This window comes from Sorex araneus, chromosome 1, assembly GCF_027595985.1.
Source record: "Sorex araneus isolate mSorAra2 chromosome 1, mSorAra2.pri, whole genome shotgun sequence".
Lineage (NCBI taxonomy): Eukaryota > Metazoa > Chordata > Mammalia > Eulipotyphla > Soricidae > Sorex > Sorex araneus.
In genome coordinates this window covers 166,685,871-166,713,429 of record NC_073302.1, presented here as the reverse complement: position 1 = coordinate 166,713,429, position 27,559 = coordinate 166,685,871, and the positions used below count along the sequence as shown (strand labels likewise).

Below are 27,559 nucleotides of genomic sequence, written 5' to 3'. Positions count from 1 at the left end.
CGGGAGCTCTGCTTGGGGTGGTTAGGGAAGCTGGAGCCCATCCCCTCCGAGGGGCCCCAGGGAAGACAGCCAAGCGTGCGGGCAAGAGACTCTGTGTGTGTGTGTGTGTGTGTGTGTGTGTGTGTGTGTGTATATGTGTATATATATATATACATATATATATATATACACACATACAGACCTCTTGGAGAGCCCAGCACGCTACTGAGAGTATCTCGCCCACACGGGCAGAGCCTGGCAAGCTACCCATGGCGTATTCGATATGCCAAAAACAGTAACCATAGGTCTCATTCCCCTGACAATGCAAGAGCCTCCAATCATTAGGAAAGACGAGTAAGGAGAGGTTGTTAAAATCTCAGGCCTGGGAGGAATAGAGACATTACTGGTGCCTGATCGAGTAAATTGACAAACAACGGGATGACGGTGATACAGTGATTTGCAAAAAAGTGAATCAACAGCAAGAAAAAAAATAAAAACTATAGAAGAAAATTTAAAAAAGAGGGTCCAGAAAGAAAATACAGCAGGCAGGATGCTTGCCTTGCATGTGGCTGGCCCTGATGGATCCCCAACACCCCAGATGGTGCCCACAGCACTGCCAAGAATGATCCTTGAGCCCAGACTAAACCATGAGCACTGCTGGGTGTGACCCAAAAACCAAATAAAAACAAACAATAAACTCAAGACCTTTGCTGGAAGATCCATCTATGAAACAGAATAAATTATTCCTGTGCTATTCAAGTGTTCCAGAATAGAAATGTGGAGAAAACATCTCCTGACTCACGGTTTACTAATCTTTAGGAGCCTAGAATCCAAACCCCAATGAAATAAAAAATATATACATAACAATTCAGCTACCTTAAAATAATACTATTTTTAGTATGTAGTAACATCACAAAAGTTTGAAATTGTTTTCTCAGAGAAGTACTATGTGCTATGTATATTTTGGTATTGTTCATTCTTTTCTCTGTTATTACATATTTTGAACTTTCTTCTGTTATCTCTGTTTGGGCTTTGCCATTGGGTGATCTTGTAATAAATTGTGTATGATATCCCAAAAAAAAAAATAATAATACTATTTTATTAAGGCAGTCTTGGGAGCATTTTAAAATAATTTTCACTGAACTATGTCTAGGAAAATCAGGAGATAAGATTTGTCACAGTAAAAATTGGACAAACCCAGATCTGAATTTTATCTAGAAAACTTTTATAGTGTGTTATTTTTGAAAGCGTTTCTTTTTTTCAGCATAGTATGCCTTTTTTCTGCATATAGTTATTTCTAATAAGTATAATAACAATATGAAACATTCACTTATCTTACTACAAAGAAGTATCTAGTATAGGGCATATTCTATCTCAAAGAAGTTAGAATCTTAGGGAAAATAAAATTTACGAAACAAAATCTTTAAGCTTCATGGCTTGGAAGTACTACTCTGTACCCCTCAATCTGAGTCTCTAATTTATATGGTAGAGAGAAAGGGGTACTAGGAAGAAAAGAATAAATCTTATTTTAACTTCAGATAAACAAGTTAGTTTATAAATCAGTGTGTCTCACGTTTCTCAAAAAATTAGAAATTGAGCTCGCATTTGACTCAGCAATACCACTTTTGGGAATATCCCTGAGATAAAAAAAAAAAAAGTACAGTAGAAATGACATGTGCACTTGTATGTTCATTGCTGCACTGTTTGCAATAGCCAAAATCTGGAAAAAAACCCTGAGTGCCCAAGAACAGATGACTGGATAAAGAAACTTTGGTACACCTACACAATGGAATACTATGCAACTGTTAGAAAGGATGAAGTCATGAAATTTGCATATTAGTGGATCAACATGGAAAGTATCATTCTAAGTGAAATGAGTGAGTCAGAAAAAGAGGGACAGACATAGAAAGATTGCACTCATCTGTGGAATATAAAGTAACAGAGAGGGAGACTAACACCCAAGAATAGTAGAGATTAAGTTCAGGAGGTTTGCTCCACGGCTTGGAAGCCGTCCTCACATGCCAGGGGGAAAAGCAGCTCAGATAGAGAAGGGAACACCAAATAAAGAGTGTTTGGAGGACCTGCTCTGGATGGGAGTGGCGTTCCGGAAGTAGATTACAGAACCAACACGATGGCCAATCAATACCTCTATTGCAAACCACAACACCCAAAAGGTGAGAAAGCACAAAAGGGAATGCCCTGCCACAGAGGCAGGGTGGGGTGTAGTGTGGTGGGAGGGATACTGGGAACATTGGTGGTGGAGAATGGGCACTGGTGGAGGGATGAGTACTAGATCACTGTATGACTGAAATGAAAGCACGAAAGTTTGTAAGTCTGTAACTGTACCTCATGGTGATTCACTAATAAAAAAAATTTTTTTTTAAATCTGTGTGTCCCAAATAGGGAGTGAAAATTTAAATGTTTACTTTCTTTGTGATCTGAAATACACCACAAAGAACAAAAACAACTAGTATTGCTAGGAATGTGGAGGTAAAAAGACCTCATTCACTTCTGGTGGGAATGTAAACTGGTCTAACCTTCCTGGAAAACAATATATAAGACACTTCTCAAAAAACTAGGAATTGAGCTTCCATATTACTCAGAAATCCCACTTCTTGGTATCTACCCTCAAGGGTTCAAAAAATCTATTCAGAAAAGACACAGGCACTCCTATGTTAATTACAGCACTTGTCACAATAGTCAAAATCTGGAACAACTGAAGTGCCCAAAACTAGATAACTGGATAAAGAAACTGGCACATATACAAAATGGAATACTCAGCAGGTAGTGCATTTGCCGTGCATGAGTTCGACCCGGGTTTGATCTCCAATGTCCCATATGGTGACCTGAGCACCACAGGAGTAAAATCCTGAGTGCAGAGCCAGGAGGAACCCCTGAGCATCACTGAGTGTGACCCAAAAGAGCAAATCACTGTATCACCATATCACTGTCATCCCGTTGTTCATCGATTTACTTGAGCAGGCACCAGTAGCATCTCTATTCCTCCCAGCCCTGAGATTTTAGCAGCCTCTCCTTAGTCATTTTTCTCAATGGTTGGAAGCTCTTTCAGGGTCAGAGGAATGAGACCTATCATTACTGTTTTGGCATATCAAATACGCCATGGGTAGCTTGCCAGGCTCTGCCTGTGCAGGCAGGATACTCTCAGTAGCTTGCCAGGCTCTCCAAGAGGTATGAGTATGTATGTATGTATATATATATATATATATATATATATATATATATATATATGTGTGTGTGTGTGTGTGTAAATGTATACACATATATATATATATATATACACTACTCTCTATGATTTGTTGCCTACTGTCTAAACTCCATCAAATACGGTGTGGTAATTATAGAAAATAGGTAGGAAGTGTCTTACAATGGGTGTGGTAGGGTGTGGCTTATAGGTGTGATTCCCTGGCTCACTGGAGATTGGGGGATAGCAGGCAGAGGATCTCTGCTTCCGGATCCTGGTGAGTCCAGAGTCCAAGGTCACAAAGTTCCACATTATCTGGGTTCTGTGAGACTTCATTCATGCGTAAGACTTAGCCGGAGCATCTGGAAAGCAACCTGGAGCATGGCGGCAGTTGGGCAGTGGAGGTGGCTGCCGGATCTGGGTCCCTTGGGGCGGGGAGGGTTCTTACCCAATCCCCTCTGGGGCACCCTGAGTAGAAACAGCCTGGTGAGGAGTGCCCCCCAAAAAACATGTCAAAAGAGAAAAAAAAGAAATACTATTCAGCATTTTTGGGGGAGCCAGGGATCCCACACCTGGTGGTCAAGGAGTTACTCCTGGACCTGTACTCAGAAATCACTCCTGGCAGTGCTCAGAGACCATATGGGACGTTGGTGATCGAACCCAGGTTGATGGTATGCAAGGTAAGCTCTCTACCCACTGTACTACCACTCTGACCCTCAAACACTTCAAATAATAGTCGTCTTTAAGAAAACATGAAATCATGCAATTTCCCAGTATGTGTTTGGATCTGGATAGCATCATGCTGAGTAGAGTTAGCCAGGAAAGGAACAGGCACATACCGATTATTTCCCTAAGATCTGTGATGTAAAGAAACATTGTATGGAAATAACAAATGCCCAAAGGTAACAAAATCTGAAAACTGGTCTTCATAGGAAGCCTACCATGGCAAGACCGGGTCAGAGGTATGGTGGGGGTGGGGTGACACTAGAACAGTCTGATGGACATTGTGATGCTGGAATGTTGTACGCATGAAATCCCACCATCAACAGTACTATAAATCACAGTGCCCACAATAAAATGAAAATTTAAAAATATATGCTGATCATGTATCTGAAATTCAAAGTTAGTTTTTTATCTGTGAAAATGTCAACACTACTATGTAATTATCTACATTTTCATTGCACACTGCATATTTGTCTGTTCTCTCCATAGAAATATGTCAAAGACTTGAATTTTTTACATGGGTATAAAATGTTCCCTCTCAATGGCATTTTATTTTGACAACTCCTGTTATTACAAGTTAGATAACCCCACGCTTACTTGGCTTACTATCCCCTTCGTAGAAAAAAAATCACTCGGCACCAACCACGAAACCCCCCTTCTGTAAGGGAACAAACAGAAATTGCCCCTCAGTTGCACCAGAAAATATTGGTCCACGCTACCCTCTCCTCTGCCAACGTCCTCTGGGGAACAGTATCATCCATTCGGTCATCATCCACGTGGTGGGAAACACTGCATGTGTCATGATGAAGCATTCTTGATACCCATGTGTTTGTAAAAATATTTCCCATGCCTCCCAGGTTTTTATTTACATGCTTTCCCCCAGTTTTATTGAGATATGATTGATGAAACTGCTAGCTTTGCTTATACTACAAGCAAAGAGAAACTATGCTCAAGTTTTTATTATTTCCTTTACAATTTTTTTAATTTAGATAGACCTTCCCACTTTACATACATATGTGTGCATATGTATATATATTCAAAATGATCCATTCTTTTAAAATAACTTTGACTTATGGATCTGAAATATCAAAGTGTCACCTTTATGTTTGAAACTTCCATTCATCCTTGCATGTATTACTGCACATTTTTTTCTATTTGATTGGTCTGAATTTTTTGCCTTGAACCACCTGCTTAATTAGTGTAGGTTACACACACACACACACACACACACACACACACACATACACACACACACACACACATACACACATTTCTGGGATCACTCGTAGGACCCAGGGGACTCTATGAGGTACCGTGGGTCAGCCAGGCGCAAGGCAAGCCTCTTCCCTGTAGCTGCAGTCCAGGGATTTCCTGTCCTACACTATTGTTACTATATCGTCTCTTTCCTTTTTACCAAAGTCAGCTTGTTACTAAAGTCATTTATTGTTTTAATGTCAGAAAATTTAAGTAATAGTATTTCCCCATAGTGAATATTTATTTGTGGAATTTTTTTCTGCATAAAATAGCAGTGAATTTTCTTTTCTCTTATCTTCTTTACTTTTTACTGTTTATTCATTGTATTTTTTGAATCAGGCTAAAATACCTTTTATTTTTTTTTTTACTTCTGTTTTTAAGCTGCTGTTTGAGGCATTGTGGTTTACAATAGTGCTCCTGATAGGCCTGATAGGCTTGCTTGCATACAAGGTTCATTCCAACCCCCCACCGCCCACCAGCATCCACTTCCCTTCACCAGGACCTCCATGCCTCACCTTCAGTCCTGCTCCATCCCCCCCAGCCCTTACCAGGTTCAGTCCTCCCCACACTATGGTAAGCAAACGTGCTATTTGAGGAAGCCTCCTGTTCATATCTGTATACTTTGTAATTTTATTTCTACCCTTCAGACATTAAAATTTTTAAAGATACAATAAGAAGTAAAATCAGCAAGATAATCTAAAAACCCAAAATATGTTATTTTAAAAGAATGTTTTAACATAGTATTTTATAGCATTTGATTATAAATTTATATACTATTTAGATTATATTTATTAATCTGTACCTAACACTCAAAACTTTATAATATATACTATACATTTTATATATATATGCATATATATATAGTCTATGTTGACTTTTAAAAAGCATCAAATAAACCCCCACAAGAGTCTCTGCCCGGATAATGATATATTTATCTCTTCTTTCATTTATATTCTTAAACTCTTACACCACCATTTAATTCTTTCATGTGCATAAGTATAAATTAATGCTCAAAATGAAACATGACTGGGGCCTAAATCCCCACCCGTTTGGAAGCCTGAGATCACTCATTCTTCAGTCCCCTATCTTGCATGCGAAAGCCTTCAATGCCAGAGAGGAGCAGGGCATAGACAAGCAAAGGGCATTTCAGTGGGAAGGTAGATGATTACCAACTGAAGAAAACTGAGGAACAAACTCCAAAGACATCTGTCTAGTTTCTGGAGAATCAGAAAGACTGATTTCTGACATCAAGTACTTCTTTTCAGACATGGTACTTTTTGCCACAGACTTCTCGTTCATCTCTAGCTGAAGACTTAAGTTTTTCAGCAGATATTGGTCAAATCCAAACAAACGTAAAGAGTCAGGAGGGAAGTTGCTCCTGACTTTAAAAATGTTAACTATCACAATTTCACGATAACTCACATAACAGTTACCAATGAGGGGCTTCTGAGTTTTTGGATTTTTTTTTTGAGGTTCTGTAATTTACAAAATTTTACTGAGCCAAACGCTGACCTTTGTGAGGGCTTCTTACCTTGTTTATCAGATGCACCACGGCACTAAGCTGCTCATCTGTGCTTTCTGTGGCCACTTTCCTACTGATGCTGTGGAGCACGCGATTGAGGATGTCACTATTCAGGGGCTGTTGTAACTGATCCGCGAGCCCCCAAACAGCCTGCGAATCCTCATCAGAGACAAGTGTCACGTTAGCAGTACCGTATACTTTGTCAACCTTGGCAGCACCTTTTGGGTCAAAAAGCACAATCTGGAATCGTTTGGGAAACGGATTTAAAGACCCTATGTCTGGTGTTAAGACGACATCCAATACAGTGTTTCTTTGGCCAGGTTCAAAGACCAATGTCCCTTCTGTTTTCACAAAATCCTTCCCAGAAATTGCTGGAGAAATAAGGGTCCGGCCAATTGTTTCAGCGCTCCTCAGCTCCTAGAAATGAAACAACACTGCTTAGCGGAATTACTGCCAGCACCACTGCAAATGGTAGCATCTTATCTTATCCTAAGCAAATCCTTATTTCTGAAACAAATTAGATCTCTCTTAAATAAATGGGTGGGAATAATACTAGCAAAATATGAGATGTTGTGCGTTTTCCAATCTAAAGTAAATTAGAGAAATGAGTCTACATCACACAGTAATGAGCTGAGGAAGGATGGATTTTAGAAAGGATCAAAATATGGAATTTGAAAAGAGTATTATCACTGCAGATTTGCAGAATTCCTCCACTTGGGAACACACACAAATTATACTTTAACAGATACATGTTGTGAGAAGCAAGTATGAAAGAAAAGTCAGAATTCTTACATATTTTATTCTCAGAGATTTTGAGGATTAAAGTAAGACAATGACATTTTTTATTGATTTTTTTGATTTTAGGCACTGTAGTGCACTGTCTTATTAATGGTAGTAATGCCCGTGTAACACATTCCAGCAGCACACATCCACCAGTGTCCACTTCCCTCTGCCACTGTCCCAGGGTCTCCCCACCCCAGTCATGCTCACTTCCACACACAGTCCTCTTTCGTAAATGACTGCTGCGTCAAACTGCCTACACATTGGACACATTCCATGCACAAGAACATCCTGCATATTTGAGTCACCCAGTACAGCAAAACAACCAAGGACACACTAGACTGGAATCTATTAAAACTCCAAACTTTGAAACCTCAAGGCTAAAAGTGTCACCATCAGGTCTTTTGAAACTTTAAAAAAAGAAAGAAAGAAAGAGAGAAAGAAAGAGAGGAAGAGAGAAAGAAAGAGAGAAAGAGAGAAAGAAAGAAAGAAAGAAAGAAAGAAAGAAAGAAAGAAAGAAAGAAAGAAAGAAAGAAAGAAAGAAAGAAAGAAAGAAAGAAAGAAAGAAAGAAAGAAAGAAAGAAAGAAAGAAAGAAAGAAAGAAAGAAAGAAAGAAAGAAAGAAAGAAAGAAAGAAAGAAAAGTAGTACTGTTCAGATGGCAGTTTTCAAACTGCAGGCTTCTTGGAGTTGTGTGATTCAAAAGAAAAAGGTGGGTAGGAGAAAAAGGGTGAGCGGAAAGAAACGGGGAAGGGGATAGACACCAGTTGCAATAATGTTGCTTTAAGCAAACATTTTAACTCACTTGTCTTATTTAGAGTTTTGTCACCCAAAGCCTAAAAGAATAATGCTAAGAAGGTGCATGACATTGTTTGGATCCAGATAAGGATCAGTTCAGCCGAGCTACATAGCATCCTCTCTGAGCCCTAGAGAACCACCTTCCTCTTGTCTTGCACCTGTGTCACCTAACAGGAAGGATATAAAAGGGGTGCCAGCAAGGCCTCATGAAATTGTTAAAATAAAGAAATATAAGGATCAGTTAGTATTAGAGGGTCTAGAAAAGGAGATTTTTCAAGTACCTGACAAATGAAGTGTAACAAAGACAACTTTTTGCTACTGGTCATATCTGAAGAAATTTTAACCCTCTAGACACTTAATTTGTATATTGTAACTTGTGAGACTTGTTCTTACCGTTTGGGGCATATTGAATACACCACAGGTAGCTTGTCAGGCTCTGCCTTGCGGGTGTGATATTCTTGGTAGCTTGCCGGGCTCTCCGAGAGGGACAGAGGAATCGAACCCAGGTCAGCAGTATGCAAGGCAAACACCTACGCACTGTGTATCACACCTGCATGGCAGAGCCTAGCAAGCTACCCGTGGCATACTGGATATGCCAAAAACAGTAACAAATCTCATATTGGAGATGTTACTGGTGCACGCTCGAGCAAATCCATGTACAAAGGGATGACAGTGCTACAGTGCTACAGATACTTAATAAAACAAACTTATATAAGACACTAAATAACCAACTTGGTCAAAGAAACAAAACTAGAAAAGACTGTCATTTTTTAAAACATGATCTGGGTGAAATTTAAGTGGCTTCAAGGATAAAATTTAAAAGTATAAACAATGTGAAGGAAGGTATTATCATCGGAAAGCAACATATCGATTTTTCTCTGCTTCATTATCCATGCTACAATTAAGGAAAACATTGATATGTTCCATGCTTACCTGGGTACTGAAACTAACAGATACCATTAGCCCTGTCCCAGAATGTCTGGCCACCTGCAAGCTGATTAGAGTGGCCTCCTTATGAGTCACTGGCAATCGAGAACCCACAGAAAAATACACAAGACTTTGAGGTTCATCCCTCTGTGAGACTTTAATGTGTGCAAATCTGGCACTATTGTTTATGGCTGCTCCATCAGTTACTTCATACAGTTCCACAAAAAATTTTATTTCAACTTGAGGTATCTGAGAATGAGAAGGGAGGGGGAGAAATGAATAATTTAGATATATTTCTATGTTTTTGGTAATTTTTATATTAAGAAACATTTTTCATAAGTAACTATAAACAAATACACATCTATTGATATATCTATACATTTACAAAATTGAATAAGCTAGAGTACTTATGAAACAAATTATTGATTGATAATAGACAAGTGATACAAGTGATAAATAAACACTTCCATTTGAGGTGAGTTTTTAAGAAAATCAGTATCAAGAAATGACCAATATGTACTTAAATAAGGGAAAAAAAGTAAAATATTGTACAATACAATACTACTACTCAGTATTCAAGATAGAAAACAGTAATATTTTAATATAAATTAATAAGAAAGCAATCATATGTAAAAAGAGAAATTGTAATGTTACACAGAGCATGAGGGTTAAACGTATGGTAACCCTTATAAAAAGTTTGCTATAAAATTTAATGGATACATATTTAACAGCTGGCTCTAAAAGCACTGTGACAGCTCCTTTGGAGGGGTAGTGTCAAGGAGAGGGTTGGGTGAGGATTGGAGGATGATACTAGATGGGGGAAGAAGCAAACTTTACCATAATAAAGTTTAATTTTTTAAATATGTTAAATAAATATGACCACATACTGATAATCCTTTAAACTGATTATTAAGCTAAATTTTATTAATTTTCTCAAAGAACTAAATATGTCTAGATTTCATCAGCTGGTTATATTTTGCTTGTGCTTCCTGCAGTTCTTTCATACCACTGTAGCACTGTCATCCTGTTAGCACCAGTAACGTCTCCATTGTGAGACTTGTTACTGTTTTTGGCATATTGAATATGCCACGGGGAGTTTGCCAGGCTCTGCCTTGCAGGTGGGATACTCTCAGTATCTTGTCGGGCTCTCTGAGAGGGACAGAGGAATCATACCTGGGTCGGCCGTGTGCAAGGCAAATGCCCTACCCACTGTGCTATCGCTCTCACTTTCATACCAATTGCAAATTATTTTTTAAAGCCTGAATTCAAATTTATGATATACTGTTAATTTTCTGGTTTTACTTATTCCCTTTAACATAATTCTCTTTAATAAAAACAAAAAACCAAAAATAAGTAGCATTGTGAACGTCCAGGCCTAACTTGAAGCTAAACTAATGCAATTTTCCCCTGCATGTACCATTATCACATTTGTATAAGGCATATCTTTTTGTATCTAGCAGGGACCTTAGTCATCATCTGTTTTTTGATTATTTTAATTATAATTATTACTTCATGAAACAATACAGCAAATTAGTATTATACAAGAATACAGTGTATCTTACTACACATAGACATCTTCTTCTGTTGTCTGAAGAAATTGACATAGATTTCCTATTACACATAAATTTTCTTTTGCTGATAAACTGTCTGCAAATATTGCAATATGGAGATAACTACGTTCCACCTCTTTTGAAAAACTATATCTGGTAAATAAAATAAACTAAAACATTAGAAAAGCATGGGTAAGCTGTATTCAAAAACTATTATTCCCTAATGAACAAGGAGTTTGAAGGCACAATAGCTCTGTTTAACAAATGATTTTTGCATATTGCATTCCAGCAGAATCTTTTCTTTTTATTTTTAGTAAAATGTTTCTTCTCATTGTGCTGGAGATTAGAACATTACTTACACGCACTTAGAATCAAAAGGATATGTTATAATTTAAGTAAAGAGCAATCTAAAATTAAACAATGTACAGATGGGAGAAAACACATAATTAGGCTAGAGACAAAAGGAAGCTTCTAGTTTTACAAATACTCTGTTCAAACAATATTCCTAAAGTATATTAGGAAACCAAAACCCACAGAACATAGCAGTGTGATAACCAAGGGCATGTGACCTTAGGGGACCCAACACAAGTACTCCTTCTTCATGAAAACAAGTAAAAGCATGACAATTCTAGGAAGAAAATTTTAAAAGCTATTACTGTAACTTTAGAGAGGATCACTATAAATAATGCAATAATCATCAAAATGAAAATAAGTAACAGAAAGCAAATAATGTAAATCTGTAAGTTTATTATTTTAGGATAAATATAATTGTGTGTTTTAAAGTAACTGTACTTGTGTTTGTTTTTCCTGCTGTTTCAAGTGTTAAGCACCTGCAAATAAAAGCATGGTACTTTTAAAATATTCATTATAATTGTGGATAGTTTCTATTTTAGATATTTGACTTTTATAAATTACTAAACAGAAACCAAGTATTAAGCACAGATAATACCTGACTCCTGAGAGCCAGACAGTGTGAACCAAGAGAAACTGCCCGAAGACTTGACAAGGAAGGTTTCTGGCTTGTTGACAGATCAAAACTGAGCCCTATAACTAACAACATATGGATAAAGAATCTGAGTAAAAAATAAAGAACTTCTATTCCATGGATAAAATCTGTTTATGATACTATCAGATATATGTATATGTGTATATATATGTGTGTGTATATTTATGATAAAGGTAAGAGGTAGTTAGGAAAATAAAATACATTTTTGTGCATAAAACTGACTTGAAGAATTATTCAGACAATGCAATTCTGAGTCAACAGGCATCTTATAATAGACAAGAATTTAACAAAAGAGAAAACTAATGTTTTTTTTAAAAAAAAGAAAAGCTAATTAATATATAACACTGCATTTGTGTATAACTGATGAACTTATTTACCAAAAAAGTAAAAAATATCAAAGTGAAAGAAATCCCAAGCCTCTTGCTCAAAAAGAGATTTAGACTTCATGGCTGGGTGAGATACAAAGAATGGGCACATAAAAAAAAGTATGTAAGATTTAATAAAGTGGCTTTATTTTATTTTTTCGTTGATTGAGGTACTATCATTTATTTTATTGTGTTATTGGCGGTTTCCAACGCACATAATTCAACACACCATCCATCATCAGTGTAGCCACCTCCCTCCCACAAGGACCCGGCACCCTCTCAATCCCCAGCCCCAACTCAGCTGTGAGGATTTGCTCTTGGTTTGCTCTTGGGTTGCTTTTGGCCCTCTGTTGCTACCTTCCTGACTATTTTTAGCTCCTACACATAGGGTAAGCTCATCCTGTAAGGATGGCTTTCTGACTGACTTCACTCAGCATGATATTCTCTAGTTCCACCCACATTGCTGAAAATTACATGAGTTTGCTCTTTCTTAGAGCTGCACGGTGTCCCACTGTGTATCTATACCACAACTTCATCATTTAATCTATAATTGGGCATTTGGATTGTTTTTATATATAGCTATTGTATTAGGTGCAGTGTTGAACAAGGGTGTGCATGTATCCCTTCGAATTCACGTGTCTTGTGTCTTGGGGATAGATGCCAAGAACTGGTATCACTAGGCTGATAGGAGTTCTATTCCTAGTTTTTAGAGAGATCTTCACAGTGCTTTCCACAGAGAGTGAACCACTGACATTCCCACCAACAGTGAATGTGGTTCCTTTCTCACCATAAACCACCAACACTGGCTGTTTCCAGACTTTTGGACATGTGCCATTCTCACTGCTACAAAATAAAATCTCAGTGCTGCTTTAGTTTGGTTTGTTTTCTTTCTCACATGTATAAGTACTTGGGGTTCACTCCTGGCTCTGTGCTCGTGGACTGCTCCTAGTGAGGCTCTAAGGATTATACAGGGTGCTCGGGGTGGAACCCAGGCCAGTCGCATGCAAGGTAAGTGCTCCAGGCTTCTCGGTGCTGCTCTGATTTGCATGCCCCTAATCATGAGTGATAATGAGCACCCAATAAAGAGGCTTTCAAATTACTTATTCTGAATAAGTATAGTTGATAAAGACCATGACTTATCATTTCTCACCTTCCCTTGTTTGAGCTCAATGGGGATCAGGCATTTTGTTTGACCCATTACGCAGGTCGTGGTCCCGGAAACAGTGAGGAGTATATCCATCAGGTTCACTCCAGCTTTCTGGAGCAAACTGGCCGTTTTGTTAAATGTGGCTCTCCAAAAGACTGTGACATCTTCAAATGCCCTAGAAACAAAGAAAAACCCATGCAAATGTATTAAGGATGTAAGTTATCCTGCTACCTAATACAGAATGAGTAATTATTATACCTTAATTTATGAGTTAATGCTGAAAATTACCAAATCTCATAAGTGTGGACCAAAAAAATTAAGGCCAGGGTTTACCATGCATTCTTTGATGACATTCCATTCAATACTCAATAAATATGTATATTGAATGGCTCTGTATCAGGGAGTGAAAAGAAATAATAATTTTTTTCTTGCTGTATATTATTATACCCCCCAAAAGATGAAAATTATGGAGAATCTCTAACTCAAGTAAATGCTACTCCTTTGTCTTTTAATAAGAATTCTTCTAAAGTGAAAACATTATTATTAAAAATAGTTATTATAAAAATAAATAAATGGCAAGAGATAAACTACTTTCTCAGTAAACTTTAGGTAAGAGATTTATATATATTTGTATATATATAAAAATCTAGAGATGTACATATCAAAATGCATGTATGTGGTGACTACTAAGAAGACATTTTGTATACAGTTATTAAGTTGTAAGCAAGTGTTGGTTTGACAAGTCTCCCTAACAGCAAACGGTTGTGAATGTTGAATAATCAAAATATCCATGGTTCAAGATAACCAGGTGTTGACTGGGTTTAGTAGTAAGAACACCCGGCACTGCCACTGCGATCTCAGGTGCCACACATGGGCCCTCTGGTATAATCCAACCACATGTGCAACCCCCAACAATCTGACAACAGAATGAAGAGGGGAAGAGAAAAGAATAAAAAATGAAGAAGTGATTATTTAAACTGATGCTTGGAAGGTTTTATAAGTATACTTTTCTTTTTCAAGATAGCCCTACATTATGTTCATAAACCAAATGTGTTAAATCACTGATTAAGTAACACAGTGTTTGCACTCTGTTATACTGAACCCCATGGACTTTTTATCTGTGCTTCATCCTGCCTCTATTATTTTATGAATTGAAAATAGATACTATATAAGGACACCAGATGTGAGCTCTCTCACATACCGATGAACATACCTGTCTGGCTGCCTGGTAACAGTCAGGTAGAGTCTGCTCAGGCCTGCCCCTCCACCCAGGGCTAGCTCATCCTGGGACTCTTCACTGAATCCTATGATGCCATTGTGAAGATCACTCCCTGAAAAAAATAACAGGCCTTATAATATCCTTAAGACTTTAAAAAGATCTTCAGTGAGTTGGAAATCATTCCAGTTCAGATAGTATGAAAGTATGGAATTTACATGTGAATGGAGGTAATTACAAACCTTTACACAAAGTAGAATACTTTGAAAAAAGTCTAGAAGGAAGAAAATATCAATCCCTGTTCCCCATACTGACACACATACTCATCTCTTCCATAGAATTTAAGTTCTACCAGAGCACCAATTGTTTTATTTATTCCTATAGTTCCATAATCCAGGACAGTGGACAACACAGTGCTTAGTAAGCTATTGTGGAATAGTGAGCTCTATTAACCAATGTAATACAAAACAGCTGACCAAGAGACCATTTGTGTTATGAATCTAGCTGTTTGCCTCCTACTTGCTGAACAGAAAAACAATTAAGGGATTGCTGAGTATCTCTGAGTAAGAGGAGACTCCACTAAGCAACACTTGAGGTGACAGATCCTATATACTCTACACTCCACTGTTACTGAAACAGTAACTCTAAGTTCATGTCGACATTTAAGCTGCTTTCTCAGAGAAATAAAAGTCCCTGTTGTTCTCTACTTTATAACAGCCCCGTTTGGCAAAGTGATCTAAAACCTGTGATGCCAAAGAAGTTAGTCTTAAAAAGCACTGGTACTGAGTAACCCCAGACCCTGACTTCTAAGGTTCCCAGGACAAAGCTCCAGACATTGGGCATTGGGTTCTAGCCAAGGACACAAAAATCTGCTTTATTTGTTGGTAGGGGAGTGCTACCAGGCTGGGTCTGTTTTGCGGGTGTGCAATGTGAGTACATTTGGCGTCTGCTGATAGGGCTGCACATGTGATTCATGTTTTTTCTTCCAGTACCTCCTCTATTTTTGAGTGAGATAGACTAACACTCTTTGCCCCAAGAATTTTCACTGCAAGCATTTTTGGTCACTTAACTAAGTGACCACATAGTATACATAAGGAAGGAAAACATTATAGAAGCTCATTCTGGTTCAATAACGTGACAATATGTCTGGTGAATTAGGCACCAGGCCCAAAGCTAATGTATCAACAGATATTGGTATGCCATGGCATGCACTGTATCCAGTATGGGTTTGCATTCATGCCATGCTGGCCTTTCTGTTGGTATGTTGCTGCTGTCCTAAAACCTGTTCCCACCACCTCTCCTCTGCCCCCCCAACACACAAACCCTTTGCCATTCCTCTAACTAGGACAAGAAGATTTTCCTAAGATCCAACAAGTAAACCAACAATGCCTGAAACAAAAAAAGCTCCCAGCAATCTTATTGATGGGTCTGCAGCTTGCTGACCTAGTTAAATAATTTGACCTTTAATTTTGATCATATTCAAATAACTGTATTGAAATTTGTATGATATGAAGGAGAGAACTACTGAGTGTCAGGATAAGTTTAATAGAAACATGTAGATGGCATTAAGCTAATATAAAACAAAATTAGTAAATAACTTGTATAATAGGATTTGTAAGATTTTACCTCTACTGTGAAAGTTTAAATTTTGAAGATTATTCAACAGAGCCTAAGTTAAGTGACATTTGCAGTCCATTAACTCTTGCCCACACCTCAGAACATCATGAATTCATGATATGTGTTCATGCTACAAAAAAATACTGCTTTAATGAATTTGAGTAAGTTGAGTGATTTGTCATTTTAAATTTAAGGCAGAATGATATTTTTACAAATACTGCACCATAAAAGTAATTTTTTCCCATTATGGGAAAGGCATACCTGTAATAATAATCATGGCAAAAGCTGAAAATCCAGTATCATCTGTCCCCATCACAATTTGTGCTCCTCCTTGGGGATCTATGAGAAACACATAGAAAAATTCCTGGCCCTCAGGCTCATCATCATCCAGAATCTGAATCAGTGCTTTATGTTCTCTTTCTCCGTCTACAAAGGTAAGGAGAAGAGTTTGTTCTTCAAAGTCATCTTCTTCAGTTGCCCATGTTAGATTGGACATTCCATAGGTGTCAGGAGAAGGAAGTGCATTTGGTTCCTTCTGAGCAGATCTTCCACCAAAAGTCTTAAGTGTCACACTGACATTGCCAATACACCCACCAGTTCTTCGAATAAGAACTTCTGCGACATTAAGTGTGCCATTCTTCATCTCCTCCTTGACATAAACAATGGGTGGTCCAAGACTCAATGTTCCATGAATAGAAACGTTGGTAGTGACAGCAACCTCCTCAGGCTTCTCAGATATGGTCGATGTTCCAGGAAAGGTGACAAGATTTTCAGGAATCACCGATATACCAGTTGCGTCAGTAATAATGGCAATTATTTCAGTTGGCTGTGGTATGGTTGTGATCATAGTTGTGTCAGGGTATATCGTGGAGGAGTCGGTTTCTACAGGAATGAGAGTTGTGTCCACTGTTAAAGCCACAAGAGTTGTCTTAGGGAAATAAACATCCACTGCCGCCAGGTCATCATCATCCAATATTGTAATCACTGCGACACTAAAATCTGGATTCAGGCGTGGTCTCCAAACAGCATCCAACTTTGGTGATTCTTTCATTTCTACTGAAGTTAGATTAATGTAAAAAGTTTCTTTTATCTCAGGAAGCTGATCATTAGTAATCATGATTTCAAAATCAACCTCAGCTTCAAATTTTTGAAAAAGCAGCTCCTTATTCTGAACAGGTTCAAAATCCTCCAGTGGCTTTGCACTTCCGGCAGTTGTCTGATAAAAAACTTTAATGAGATCACCTCGGAACCCAAACAGCCTTTGTACTCGTAATCTGACTGTCTGTGTGTCCTCTGACACGATGATATTTCTTGAACTTGGAGAAAACTGAAAGACTCCCATAGGTTCAATTTCTGCAATGGTGAACCCTGATCTGGAAAAAAAATAACCATGAAAGAACTTATTAAAAAACAAAAATGCTATTATAGAAATTCATCTTTCATATATTTAATCAACTGTTCTGGGGGCATCGTAAAAATGCACATCCTTTAGGAATCTATGAAATCCTATTTATACTTGGATGACTATAGCAGATCACAGTAGCTGTAATCATGGATGATGGGACCTCACAGGAGTGAGCAAAATAAAGTGTTCAGTGGTCTCTTGTGTGCTTGTCAGTCATACTGGGAACATCTCTCTGAAAGACAAGGAACCCAAACAGTGTTTCTGCATGTAAAGCTCTCTTATATATCCTCATATAGGGAAATAAACACTCGTACAATTCCCTAGGCGGCAACTGTTCTTGTCAACGAGGCAGAAATAGCTGTGCCTATGAGGACTTCCTCTGGTTAATCAGTAATAAAGCTCCTGCTCATAAAAACATTGCTAAACTTTTTAAAAGAATTGGAAGAAATATGATTAAATCATTTACCCTTAGCTTTTTCTTGTAGAATGATAATGCAAGTCAATTGTTATGCAGCGATTACAGTGAAGACCAATATTCCTATTCCAAATCACCAACATATAATGATTACTTAATGATTTTTGAAAATCTGAATTTGAGTGCTTTTAATGAAGGCACAACAGGCACCATCACACTCAGCCATAAAACATTCATCACAGAGTGATATGGATAATGGCAGAGAAGAGCACAGAGAATAGGGATGAACTGTCAGGCAGTGAAAGTGATCCTGTGTCTTCTGTTTCAACAGACAGATTTCAGCTTACCCTGCAGAGTACCCTTTCAAAGTCAAGAAGAGAATTGTCTTACCTAAGCTGAGCACCCCCGGGGGCACTGCTCTGCACTCCCAGAAGGTGGATGGGAAAGGCCTCTGGCTGACCTGGGCTGGGCAATGTCCAGAGTAAGACTCCTTTACTTTGCTCTCCATGGGAAAAGGATAGGTTTCCTGGAAGAGAACAGAAGGGAAGTAGAACGCTACATTTTTGGCTTCTTTAAAATGCAGTAAAATATCCACACATCCCAGAACCCTCAGCCGAATGGTACAGTAGTTAGCGCATATGCCAAGCGGGTTCCTGACCCAAATTTGATCCTGAAATTTCTGGCTGCAGCCATGTAGGTTCTGAGCACTTCCAGGGTGTCTGGGTGATCCCTGGCACTTCAAGGTCCTCACACCGATCCTCAGGCCCTGTTGGCTGAGAACCCCAGTGGGGACCCCAAGGCCTGCTGAGCTCTGACTGGGAGGCACCCCTATTATTTTTTCCATAATCTAAAGAAGTCTACAAAACTAAAAGAGATGCAAAAGGTCACAAAGGAAGGTGATGAGAAATCCCTAGAACGCATGGATCTTGCCTTCCGTCCCTTTGTTCTTTTCTCCTTTATTTCTTTTGTTTTCTGGCTTAAGCACATATTCCAGTAGTGGGAGGAGAACTGTGCTAGGCAAGCTTGGTTATGTGTCTGGTGACAGACACAGTCTGCAGTGAAATATCTTAGGGTGTTGGGCTGGAGATGTATTACAGCAGATAAGATTCTTGCCTTGCACAGGACTGACCCTTGTTCTATCTCTGGCATTCCATATGGTCCCCGTGACCCCCAGGAGTGATCCCTGAGTGCAGAGCCAGGAGTATGTCATGAGCATGACCTGGTGTGCTCCCAACCAAAAAAAAGTCTGACCACCTAAAACAAGAAATATAATGGATATTTTTACTTTAAATGATTTCAGAAACCATTTGGAGGTGTTGGCTTTGTTTATTGCATTGATTGCAGTGATGCTTTTTATAGATGCATCTTTTTATTGATACTTTTTATAAATGCTTTTTATAGAAGCATATACCAGATTCACATATACATTAAGTGCATGAAAAATATTCATATTAATTTACTTAAATTTAAAAACTAATTCAGTTACTTCAAAAAAATCACAAATAGGGAAGAATGTACCAACTGTTAAATTGGTGAGTTTATTGACATTTTTTGATATTGGACATTTCCCACTATGTGAAAGTTTACATTATAAAAGCTAAAGGAATTTGGAAAAACAAACTTGAAAATGTAATCTACTTGATACTTTTATTATCTAGTTTGGTCAAATTCCTACAGAGTCACTACTTTTATACATAAATGATTTTGATGTACATATATTACACATTTTATACAAACCCATATACATGCTCATAAAGAACAATATTTCACACATATATGTTTCATATTTAGTGAGTGGCCTATTAATATCAAAAAGGAAAAAACTAAATTATATGGAATTATACAAAGCAATCAAAAATCACAGAAGGGTAGCTGCGGAGATAGCTCAAAAAGGCTGGGGTGCATGCCTTGATTCCTAGCATAACCCAAATGAATCCCAGTGCTAAGACCAGACCTTTGAATCTTCTGGCCATTACACTGCTTGCAAGGTTCCCAAAAATGACAGCAGGATAGAGGGGCATGGTTCTGCAGAAGAAAAAGCTAGAAAATAGATGAGAAATAGAATGGAATATCTTTAACTTCAAGGGCATGCCAAAAGGAAAATAAAGAGGCTTCAATGTGTGCTAAACCCAGTCATTAAGACACTCTGATATGCAAATGTGTCTCTCAATGAGGCAAATAATATACCTAAATTCACTCTTTTTCTCAGATCCTGTTGAGATCAAAGCTGGTATGCTATTATTTTTCCTGTGCCTCCCCCTGACCCTCATCATCAAAAGGACTTTACTTTTCATTTTTCAATATCTGTGATGCCAGAACCTTGGGAAAGTGAAAATCACATAATGTTGCTCATTATTGTTATTGCCAGCTTTTGCCTAGTGACCAGAGACTATGAAGAAAGGAGAGGATCCTCAAAGATTCTCAACCTTCTATAAACTCTCATTATAGAAATTTGTAATGAACTTCCTGTAACATGGCAGAGGTCAAAACACCTAACAAGTACTTCTCACTGAGTCTCACAGAGCTGATACCATAATTGAAAATGGAAAAAGATATGGTAACAGATATTTTACTATACTAGAAAGTGCCATGTGGATCTGTCAATAGATTTGAACATGGGTCATTTCACTATTGGTAAAATGACAGATCAAATTGAGCTTGTAGAACTAGCTTTAACAATGTCCTAATGCACAGAGTAGTTTGCACAATAAACACATTTCCAGGTGAGGTATAACATTTTCAATCTTACCAAGTAGCTTGCGCAGCCCTGATCACTAAACATAGGATGGTACTGGAACACTTTTAAGTACCCAGAGAAAGGATGACGCAAGCAGAGTGGCCAGGTCCTCATCTCCAAGTTTACAGCCTCATCTCAGGACAGCTACAACTCACCCTGCTTCGGAGTCATGTTGCCAACAACGATGAACTCAGGGACTTCAAACCCAGGAGCATAGCCAACAGCCCAGGCGACCCAGAGGGAGCCATACGTGCCTCTCCGAGAGATCATGACATGGCTTGTTCCAGCAGCAATGTCCATGAGGGGAAAAGCAGGAGCTTCAAACCCAACCTGAGGAAAAAAAATGTATTTCTCCATAAAGGTACTTTGTTTGTTGAAATGTTGTCTGAGTTGACTTTCTCTTTGTTTACATATATTCTTTGTCTTAAAATTTATCCCACTAAAGAGTTATAGTTAAGAAATGGCATTTATGGGCTGGAGCAATAGCATAGCAGGTAGGGTATTTGCCTTGCATGTGGCCGACCCGGGTTCGATTCCCAGAATCCCATATGGCCCCCTGAGCACCACCAGGAGTAATTCCTGAGTGCATGAGCCAGGAGTAACCCCTGTGCATTGCCAGGTGTGCCTCCCAAAAAAGAAATAGCATTTGTAAATCCAGTTTTCAGGTTACCTAAGGAAGACAAATGATTTCCTTGTGCTAATTCCAACACAGTTCATATGCTATGGAAGAAGTAGTCTTTGAGGGGCTGGAACGATAGCACAGCAGGGAGGGTATTTGCCTTGCACGCGGCCAATCCAGATTCAATTCCCAATATCCCACATGGTCCCCTGAGCACCGCCAGGAGTTACTCCTGAGTGCAGAGGCAGGAGTTAACCCCTGTGCATCGCCGGGTGTAACCCCCCAAAAAAAAGCAAAAAAAATAAGAAAAAAAAATGGTCTTTGAGCAAGGTAGCCTTTCCTACAAGTGATTCCTCTGGAAAGGATTCATTCTGGTTTAGAGAACAATCAGTAGCTAATATTGGATGAGAGTAACACCAAAGGAATAGCACTGCTGATCCCGCTCTTACCTAAATACACACATTTTTTCCTAAAGCTTCAATGGCTTTTTCAATGATTATCATTCATCTTTTGTTTTATTCTAAAGAATAGTTTTGTGCACTGAAAACAAGTATATTTCTATGCCATTATTATACAAGTATGCAATAGTTGAAAGCCTTTCAAAAATGACTTTGAAATTTATTATATTTATATCTTAACATTCAGATTACAGTTCCATACCCATTAAAGTCTAATACTTTGGGGTATAAATTTAAAAGTTTAATCAATTATGGTTAAGTGAGAGCAAAAGGTTAAAAGCAAAAGGCATTTTAATATGGCTTTTTCATGGTTCTTCATAAAACACAATTTGTCTAGAACCAAAAGTTTACTTCTTTGTAACATATAACATTGGCTTTCTTCACTTATAAAATAGGCAAAGTGGAACCATACTTTCAGCTAAAGTTCTCAGATCTTTGATTCAAAGTAATACATTTTTGAGGATCAGAAAGCTTCAAAGTTTTTTAAATAATCATCTTTCTTTTCCACATCAAGAGGACACTATTTTAAAAGCAACCTACCCAAAATACCATGGGATTTATAGATGAGTTACAGATGAAATAAGTTGTGGTCAACAAGTAAAAATAAATCAAAATTTATAGCTTCAAGTGTGGTTTGGACCACTAAATTTACCTCTTCTGCTTCCAGAATCTATATATTTGGATACTATATGAGCAACAATTATATATGAAGATTCATTCTCCTCATTTCAGAGTTAAATGGTGGGAAGCAAAATGCTATGGTAGGGTGCCAAACAATAGCATATGGAACCACAGAAAAGGAAATAAGAAAACATTCAAAATTTATATCAGCTAGAAGAGATTTGGTATATATGAGATCCTGCTTGCTATAACTAGAAGTTGCATTGAAGTATCAAAACCAGACCTCTTTCTCAATCTCTATCACACACCATACATTAAAATACTGTTTGAAAGTATGAAATATAAGTATACCATGACATTTGTCAATATTGCCTTTTGGGATAATAAGTATTGTGGCAATGTGCAAAGACAAAGACAACAAAATGCTATAAAACTCCAGTAGACTGGTTCTACTGGAATTTTATAGCATTCAAATGAAACTAACCATTTCAGATTAGGAAATAATCTTTTCTAGATGAACTCAAGTTGAAAACCCAAATACGTAAGTGCAATTATGTTACGGGATTCACAAGCGTTCACAATTCTAGAAAAATATAGTCTAAAATAGTTATATTTTAATCATTTAAGCATAAAATAACAATATTTAATATTGAGGAAAATGCTGAAAAAATGCTTAGTTGATAATTATTTTTAAAATTTACCTTATGTCAGACAAACACTATAAGATAAATTTTTCCACACTTCAAAAGGAAACAGACTTTTATATTTAATGTCACAAACTGAAAATATTTTTCTCTAACATATCACAAAAACTCTACTCTGATATTCATGTAATACTTTAAGATATTGTAAAGCTTTCTTTCAGTGCTTCAATCTGTACCAGAAAGCACCTGACATATTTTTTACTTTATTTTTTATTATAAGAATCATTTTATCATAAAGATTTGTTCTTTTTAAAACATCTTTACAGTAGCTTGTGTAAGCTAGTTATAATAGTGCTAACATTTGTGGTTTTCATGGGCACAGTTAATGAACCTTCATCACCACCAATGTGCCAAAGAAAAGTTCTGGGATGGAGATCTTAGTCCTTCCTATGAAAGCATCCTGGAGCAGTAATGACAGCAACACCCAAAGCCATTACCTGAGAATTGGCAGCTTCCTCAGGGACAGGAACAACAGCAAATTTCGCTTCTTGGAGAATCTTTGGCATGCCAGAGAAGCGCCCACCAACAAGCATCACTGCCACCAGTTGCAAGGTAAAATTAGAGCCCAGAGACAGAAAGACCTAAAAACAAACAGCATCATCACCCCTTGTTAGTAGCCAAAAAACCCCAAACACTGATCAGAAAAGAAACACTGATATATGAATAAATTTTATATTGATTTGAGTTCTTTTTTTTTATTTTTTCAACTATATATGTTACCATTCCCCTCTATCATGAAGCAAACTACCAGTATGAAGACTGTGTGACAAGGATGAGTAGTTTCAAAATATAGTCACTGTCACTGTCATCCGTTGTTCATCAATTTGTTCTAGCGGGCACAGTAACGTCTCTCAATGTGAGACTTATTGTTACTGTTTTTGGCATATCCAATACGCCACAGGTAGCTTGCCAGGCTCTGTCATGCAGGTGGGAAACTCTCGGTAGCTTGCTGGGCTCTCCGAGAGGGGCGGAGGAATCGAACACGGGTCGGCTGCGTGAAAGGCAAATGCCCTACCGCTGTGCTATTGCTCCAGCCCTTCAATATAAAACATAAACCAGCAACTTCTCTATGTATACCCAAATAACTCAAGAATGACCAGAATCACAGAGATCTTATTCATGACGAACTCAGGTGCCACCCAAAAGGAAACAACTTACTGGTAAGAAGTTACGGCTCCTAAAATCAGCAAGAAACAAAATTCATTTCCAAAATAATTATTTTCACTGAATTATTAATTTGATTAAGTTAATAATGGTTTGAATATACTAAATAATTGACTATTTTGGGCAAATAAAAAATGTTAACACTGTATGCTAACACCATGTAGTAAGCTTTCACAGTGTTTTCTAATAAAAATACAAAGGGCAAGTCATAAATTTAAATATTGGTGATATTCTAAAATTTCAGAGTTTTTAACCTTACATTTTTCAATGGAAACAGTATTATTAACAACAGATAAACCTCAAGTTGCCTTGTAACATGAAATACTACAAAAACTCTTTACACCTTTAGTGAACATAAAACAGTCATTTCCACAGAATTTATTCTTTTAAATGTAACTGCTGAAAAATGTATTACAGCTGCCAAATATGGAAAATATCTACCATATTGGTTTCAAATGTTATGCAAAATGGGGGTGACAGATGTTTCATTCATTCAATCAATCTTCATTGTTATCCAAAGGATAGTCATTGAACATGAACCAAGGTCAAGTGCATGCGAAGGAAACAGAAATCAATCAGAGTCCTGACTTTAATCATTGGTAGCCCATCTCTCCTCTAAGAGTGTACTCATTCCCCACAAGCACCCGAGCTGGGCGGCTGAGGATTTTTCTGTAATTATTCCAAAGAATGAAAAGACCAGTCATGTGTGTTTTACCACCATGCTTCCTAGTCATCCAGTACACAGAAAACCATTCACGCAGCTTGTATCCTAGATACAATAATCAAACAGAAAACAGGACAGTGAATTTGAAGGAAAGTTGGCTGGTGAGAACAAAGACAGGTGGTATAATCTTTAAGGGAACTTGAAGCTTTTTTAGATGACTGTAGTTTCTGGTATGGCTTTCGACTTGCTGGATTCAGTACTATCTCACCCTAACTATCCTACTTATTATCCATCATTCTTAATGGTAATTGGACATAATTAGAAAGCATTCAGAGGCTCATAATATCCCATGCAAATCTCCAGCTCTGTTTATCTACTCACTTTTTTTTTTAAAAATAATTGGCTTGTAATTGGCCTCTCCTGCTCTAGGAGGGGGCAACAGAAAAGTAAGTGCTGTCTGTCACTTTTGTATCTCCTGTGCCTCTCACTCAGGCTGGTTTACAGAAAGAGTTCCGTAAATGTATGAATAAATTACTCAACCACAAGTGTGAAATTTCTCTTACATTATAACATAATTTTTTAAAAATTTCCATTCCTTTAGTTAGCTTGCTAATGGTTCTAATAGGTTGGTATGTGCTCACATAGAAAGCCTGTTGTTAACCAGGTGTGTTAACAGTTCACACTTAGGGGCCTGGTGCTAAACCAACATTACATTTTCTCACTTTCTGGGCCTAAAGGAAATTTACCATGTTTAAGGAATCACTTGCTAGTCTTTCTCCATGTTAGATCTGTCAGAGTTCTAATTTTTACAATGGAAATAGAGTACAGAGAATTAAATGTATATTTTGTATATTGCAACCAATATACAAAACTTCAGAGAGCAATGCAAAGAGTGCAAGGAAAGGAGAGCACTGAAAAAAATCCTACTTTTGGTTTATGTGCACCTTATACACTTTATCCAGAACGTGGGAAGACTAACAGGGCAACAACTGATAATCTATGTGCAATTATAACATATGAAGAGAAGGGCAATTTTTAACTGCTATTGATAGCTTTTGAAGTAAGTAAAGGAAGTGATCAATTACACCTAAGTTAGCCAACTTCTGTGCTTCATTGCAAATACAAAGGATTAGTAAAAATAAGTGTAATAAATCAGAGGATATTAAAATCATAGATGTAATTCAAATCTCTATTATAAAAACTATGTGTTTATAAACACGCCATTATATTTTCAAAATGAAATAAAAAGAAAAAGAATTACCAACTTCAAAATGTTTCAGGTAGTACTCTGACACCAGAGTGAGGCCGACGAGGGATTTCATCCTTTAACATGTATCACATATTTTGGATTTTCTATACGTAGTCTGAGAATAAGTTTATACTATTAAATAAAATAACAAAACAATATAATCCTTTGAGCCGGTAAGCTAGCTCAGGATTCAGGAGAGAATACCTTGCATGCACAAGGCCCCAAGTCAATCCTCAGCACCACATATCCATCCCACCCACCTCCAGTGCTCACAGCTCTGAAGGCCCCGAGTACGGCCAGATGTGGCACTGTGGGCCCAGCCCCACTGGTGCCCTGGAGCAAGCAGCACTGTATTGCTGGACCCGGCACCGAACGCTTCAGCCCAGCTGGCAAGGTCTCACAGAGAGCATCTCCCTGTTCTCCTCAGCACTGCATGAATATCCCGCCAAGGTAATCTACTATTCACTGGGGCATACGTTGCTGTGAAATAAAATCTTAAGTTAAAAAAAAAAAAAGATATTAACTTATTTCTAGAAAAGTAAAAGGTATGCCTCCTGGTGTTCATTAGCAGAAATTATAACTTGAATGTGTTCAGAATTGATGCATTGATATATATATGAGAAATGTTTCAAGTTATATTATTTTTAAGCACGGAGTATTTAAACAAATATTCTTGCTTGTAAATAAGACCACTATGACATTAAGTTAACTCATTTCTTCAACTATTTATGATTCATAAATCATAGAATCACAGATTTAAGAATTTTTTAATATAGAAAATAGGTTAGAATTGGATAAAACAGGTCCATAGCATTAAATCAATTTGCCAAAGAACTAGAGGGATGTAGAAATAACTGCAGAACTCATGGCTTATGAAAATTCCTCCATTTCCCCCCACTTTATTAAACAACAAAAGATCTCAACATGCAAAATATCAGAAAGTTGTACATTAATTAGACAAAGATTAGTATTTTTCATTGGTCTAAAGTTTATGTGGGACTAATATCTATTTCTGAGTAAGCTAAATTTAGTGTAACACACATAGAAAACCTTAGTTTTTCTTTTGTTCCTGTTTTGTAGTTTCTTTCCACAACTTAGAATGTTCTAGATAGATCTAGAAGCTTTCTGTGCCTTTCAGGAAGGTAGAAGGCTGAAATACATCATCAAAGCTTCCATATCACATCCAGTGAAATGTTCATATCTCAGTTCTTGCTAAAACACTAGCACAATATCTCCAGCAAGATAAGAGTCATGTTATCTTTTAACACTGCTCTGGTCCTATCACAGACCTTTTCAACAATTCTATTTCCCTGGGCATAAGAAAGTTGCTTCAAGACAGAATGACAGTCTTGCCTTGTTGCTGTAGTCACTAGCTGACCAGCATCTGACCATGAGGCAGACACTTAAAGGCTTGATATTTCAGGAAACTTATATGGATG

General features: G+C 37.6%; 1 protein-coding gene across 1 annotated transcript in view; it reads right to left on the bottom strand.

The window, feature by feature from the left end:
* ADGRV1 (adhesion G protein-coupled receptor V1) overlaps positions 1-27,559 on the bottom strand; it is a 534,581-nt gene that overhangs the window by 316,695 nt on the left and 190,327 nt on the right. The window contains exons 71-78 of the mRNA XM_055138625.1: positions 23,481-23,624; positions 20,797-20,971; positions 18,295-18,430; positions 16,346-17,457; positions 14,465-14,582; positions 13,255-13,426; positions 9,190-9,432; positions 6,690-7,097 (exon numbers count right to left, since the gene is read on the bottom strand). Coding sequence (XP_054994600.1) covers positions 6,690-7,097; positions 9,190-9,432; positions 13,255-13,426; positions 14,465-14,582; positions 16,346-17,457; positions 18,295-18,430; positions 20,797-20,971; positions 23,481-23,624 — 2,508 coding nt within the window. The remainder of the gene's footprint in view (positions 1-6,689; positions 7,098-9,189; positions 9,433-13,254; positions 13,427-14,464; positions 14,583-16,345; positions 17,458-18,294; positions 18,431-20,796; positions 20,972-23,480; positions 23,625-27,559) is intronic.